Source organism: Adiantum capillus-veneris, chromosome 23 (genome assembly GCF_014529385.1).
Source record: "Adiantum capillus-veneris isolate H3 chromosome 23, ASM1452938v2, whole genome shotgun sequence".
Classification (NCBI taxonomy): Eukaryota; Viridiplantae; Streptophyta; class Polypodiopsida; order Polypodiales; family Pteridaceae; genus Adiantum; species Adiantum capillus-veneris.
The window spans coordinates 9,382,237-9,386,984 of NC_140953.1; the positions used below are offsets into that span (position 1 = coordinate 9,382,237).

The following is a 4,748-nucleotide window of genomic DNA, read 5'->3' on the forward strand; positions in this document are numbered from 1 at the left end:
TCTCATATAATTTAGTTTAATCCATTCTATTATTATGTTTAATTAACATAATTATACTTATAATCATTTTATCATGATAATAAAGAAAGGGTTCTCTTCAATTTTCTAAAGATCACTATCTATCTCACATAATCGTCACTAATTATTATAAATTGAAGTAATTAACGAAATCTACAAGCATAAGGAAACAAAACACTTAGCTGCTACTTGACAAAAATCTTTAGTCTTGGAGCGTAGCCCACGCTCTAATACCACTGCTACAGCCAGAGACGCGGAGTTCCCTGCAAAATACCCGGAATAGCATGCGACAAACCATAAAATAGACTAATCGACATACCTGGCAACCATATAGACGCATAATCGCGAGATACACGAACAGAGAGAGACAGTGCGAGAGAGAGAGCAATAGCGTGCGTGCAGACGCACCTCCTAGAATGGAGTGCTACACCGGCACGGCGAGAGACAAGAGAGGAGAGGTGAGAAGAATAAGACGGACACTGGGTGCAATCTCCCCCCGTGCAAGAGTGACCATTTCCCTCTTGCACGTATTTGTTTTATAGATTTCTTGAATGGTCAAATTGGTTACAAACTGGCCGGTCGGTCATAATTGGCCAAAGCTCATAAAAGAGCACTTGAATAATAAAATATACATGATATACAAATACATTTGCATAGGCCAAGCTGGGTCTAGTCTTTTCCACCTGTCAGCTGCAATAAATCATAAAATATCATTTTTATAACAATTAAAACCCCGTATCTTTTGGAATTCATCTAGACCTTGTAGTTTTAATATGATTTCCCAATACTTTGAAAGGTACTGTGTGAGAGAGAGTCCAGACATGCGGCATGCATCCCATGCTAACCAATTCTTATCTTCTTCATTGGAGTCCAAAAACTCTTTGGAGAAAGAAGCTTGAAATGCAGCCCAAGACGGAGGACGAGCATCTATTGGAAATGTCATTCACCACTTATAGGCCTTACCTTTAAGAGATAGACTTGTTTCCACAGCCGTCTTTATATCCGAGGTGTGTCTCAATCGATAAATATCGCTCCATTTGCGTAATAACGTATTGACTGCATCCTTGTTGCGATCACGCTCTTCCCCATGAAATTCAGGAATGGTGATATTCTTAAGTAATGCATTGCTACCTTCTACATCTTCTGCAACACTTGTCTCTTGGACTCCTTGAGTGTGCGAGCTTGGTTCCTTTGAACCGTGCCACTTGTGGCTCCTTAAGTCGTCTATGAATTCATAAATTTCACAAGTAACTTCGTAAGATTGGTAACATTTGCATTGAGTGCAGAGAGGTTGCTTTCAAGTACGCTTTGGTGATGTTCCAAAGTCTTGAAATAAGCCATATCTACAAGCCCATGATCTCCTAGATCATCATCATCATCATGCATATTAGTGTCAGCAGAACCCATGGTGCCCTGATTTTGATCTACGTGCTCAAAATCAAACATGTGTGTAGGTGGGATATCCTCACTGGCCATGGTAAACACACACCAATGCAAAGAGAGAGAAAAAAATGACAACTTGTACCTTGAGAAATTGAAGTCTGTGTTTTGTATGCTCTGCAATTCGCGTTGCATGAGAACCTCACCTTGCGGAAATTTGAGCGCTTTACTTGTCGTTCGTTGTAAGAACACCTTTGATGATTCTTCAAAGAAACCCCTCGTTTTTGTGAAGGCTTTTGTTCACTTTGAAGCTACCTCCTTGAGGAAAAAAATAATTTTTTGAGGAAAACTTGCCTTCCTCCAAGAAGTGAAAAGGAAGGGTGAAGCTATTTCCTTGAAGTTTGAAAATTTTCCTTTCCTTCTAATTTTCCTTTCAGCACAAGTAGGCTATCTTTCCTTGTTGTGTATACACAACAAGGATCAATAGCTTGATGGTAAAGTGTTGGCCTCTTACCCTCATGGGGTGGGTTCAATCCTTCTTCATGCAAGAGTTAAACGGGCCTTCCTACGCACGCAGCCAATGGCGCCAACAACGGAAGCCTTCGGAACCTCGATGCCATCAAGTTGCCGATCGTGTTTGCCTTGGTCGCCCCCCTTGGTCGTGCACTATGAAGGGCGTAGATGAGGCTTATCACTTAACGAGAAAAGATCGAGCGAGATAAGGCGAGCAAGGGACAAAAGGTCAATGAAATCAGAAATTTTATAGATTCAAGGTACTCAGATGCTGTTAGGAAATATGACGTAGCTAAATAGATATTTGAGTAGATTATTTAATGGAGAGAGATATATGTCACACACAAGAGATTATAGAGTAGAGAGAGAGAGAGAGTACACACGATATATGTGGTTCATCCTGAAAATTTTGGTTTCCGACGAGTGATTTTCCTTCATGCACGATGGCTTTTCCTCATAATGGGGGCCTTACAAATGTGCACTTTTACCACAAAAAAAATTACAAGGGTAAATCAGGCTCCATACTTAACAGATGCGTGGAGTTTGTTGCATCTATATTCTTAAAATTGTTGGTTCTCCCTAAAGAATACGGTGCTTTTAACGATGATCCCTTTCCTATAGGATGATTTTGAAACTCATGTGCATGGCATTTGTATGCCGCATATTCTAGTCTTATGTCTATCATATGTACAATAATACTATTTAAATGCCTCACAAGTTTTCAAACGAGAACTCTTTAAACATTCTTGTTTTCCAAAGGTTCTGGTTGACCACTCCATGGCTTTATTCCTAAGTGCAATCAAATTAGGCATGCTGAAAATTTCAACAAGACTTACTTATTTCTACCATCCCCTTAAAAGTATCTAGAGAGCTGGTCTAATATGTTCTTCAAACATGTCTATCTAGTCTGTTCTCCATCCCTCTTATATTGAAACCATGGGACACTTCAAATATGTAGTAGCCATGGTATTCAAGTAGGATCTCTTCAAATATCTGTTTAGGTTGTGATTTGAAAGGGATACACCATGAAGGAAATTGAACAAATGGGATTTTTGAACTTTGGAAGAAAACTAATCTCCAAATTCACCTTAGAAGGATACACAATGTCTAGTCAGGCATAGATCACCATTTTCATCCTTGAGCTTTTCTCCATGTTTGCCATCCTCCAATGGACCTATTGGTAGGGATGCAACAAATATAGCTCTTGTGTTTCTTAATTGCCAAAATATGTTTTAATAGTGGACAAAGAACCAAACACAAATTATCACTATGTGAAGCTCCAAGAAGAAGGCATTGCAATGGAAAAATCCTTTCCCTGAGATCTTGGGAAGTACTTAAAAGTATTGACACTAACTCTGTGACCTTAAGGGGTAACCACACATGTTTCACACAACTTCAAGCACTCACCTTGTGAATTTAGTGAGTGTTTAAAAATGCATATGTTGAGGGGAAGATGAGAGACTTGATTGAAGGTCTTAGTGACTATTGATTTTCTGCAAGTAGTCTTTGAGATAAATCATTTCTAGCTAAGGTGCTGGGGATGAGCTACTAATCCTCTATGTATTTGTGTGCATGCATACACATTGGGTGGGATAGTAAACCCGTCTTACAAACTCAAGCTTGATATGATCTCAGAAGAGATTCTCACATACACAACCTTGATATGATATGAAAATTGAACCCTTGTGCTACCAACCAGAGAGTGTGTGTGTGTGTGTGTGTGTGTGTGTGTGTGTGTGTGTGTGAGAGAGAGAGAGAGAGAGAGAGAGAGAGAGAGAGAGAGACCATATTCAATAGTAATAAAATCAACATTTCTCAACTGACTTATTAGTATGGAGGCCTCTCAAGTTTTATGAGTTCACCCACGTTATAGCTTGCACCAAATAAAGCACAAGGTGAGAGCACCCTTGACTAGCTACCATGACACTTAATATAGATCCTTATAATACAACCCCTGCAAGAAAGGAAGATAAGATGTCACCATGTGGGAAATATAATCTTCATTTACACACACTTAAAAAATGCAGATCGAGCTCTAAGGTGAAATTCCATGCAATTTTGAGAGGATTAATGAAGGTCGCCTAATTATGTGCCAACATCCAATAATACGCACACATACATTGCACGTTGTGTTATAACACCTTGTGGACTTTAAAGTGTAGAATTTGAACATTTAATATGGCAAAAGGTAGTAAAAAAGTAAGATTTGGGATAGAGTGACTCTCACCATTCAAGACCAAGAGAACATTTGGCAGACATAATTATGATGCCACAAGCGAGAGATTAGCAATTACCCAATATTTCCTTATGTAAGTGTTGGTGAGACTCTTTGAGAGAGAGAGAGAGAGAGCACTCAACTATGAAAGAAGATGCGTGTCTTGAAAACAACAAACAATGAAATGAGAACATTCATCCCATTAGAATGTGTGGTTACCCTCACTAGCCCTATTCAAGTTGCATTTGGAAATGTGATGGTTCAGGAGGGTAAAGTATAAAACATGGATGCCCAACCCAATAGAACGTGATCTATAATAAATTTCTCACCAACCCAATTTAGGTTGCATTTAGAAATTCAAGTGTCTAAGGGGTGGTGAGATGAAAAGCCCACTAGATGTGGTGATGATTTTGGACCGAGCGAAATTAGCAAAAATCTTGTGAAACCACTTGGTTTAAAGGGAGGAAAAAGGGGATGGGAGTGGCAGTTGGCACAAGGGGTAGTTGGTAGGTGGGGACGAAGAGTCAAGATAGGCATGAGCCATCTAGCCAAGGGGCCACGTGGTGTCAACAAAGCAGAAGGAGCAAGAAAGGAGGGAGGGAGTGCATGTTAAAGTGAGAAA

The 4,748-nt window shown here is 39.6% G+C and overlaps 1 protein-coding gene across 2 annotated transcripts; it reads right to left on the reverse strand.

The window, feature by feature from the left end:
* Positions 1-593: 593 nt before the first annotated feature.
* Positions 594-4,533, reverse strand: LOC147427396 (uncharacterized). 2 transcript variants are annotated; one of them, XM_086496914.1, is made up of 4 exons: positions 4,139-4,533; positions 3,831-3,865; positions 3,012-3,085; positions 594-2,904 (listed from the first exon to the last, which is right to left on the reverse strand). In XM_086496914.1, exons 1-4 carry the CDS (start codon positions 4,168-4,170, stop codon positions 2,800-2,802), a joined length of 246 nt encoding a protein of 81 aa, XP_086353040.1. In that variant the 5' UTR covers positions 4,171-4,533; the 3' UTR covers positions 594-2,799. The 2 variants fall into 2 exon arrangements, 1 of the variants encoding a protein (XP_086353040.1); XR_015185979.1 differs by having other exon boundaries at positions 594-3,865; positions 4,206-4,533.
* Between the last annotated feature and the right edge of the window lie 215 nt (positions 4,534-4,748).

Coding starts and splice junctions, on each gene's coding strand:
- LOC147427396 (XM_086496914.1), bottom strand. CDS start 4,170: ATGTCTGCCAAATGTTCTCTTGGTCTTGAATG. Junction 3,866..4,138: donor TGTTCTCTTGGTCTTGAATG/GTGAGAGTCACT, acceptor CCTTTCTTGCAG/GGGTTGTATTATAAGGATCT. Junction 3,086..3,830: donor GATCTATATTAAGTGTCATG/GTAGCTAGTCAA, acceptor CCCTACCAATAG/GTCCATTGGAGGATGGCAAA.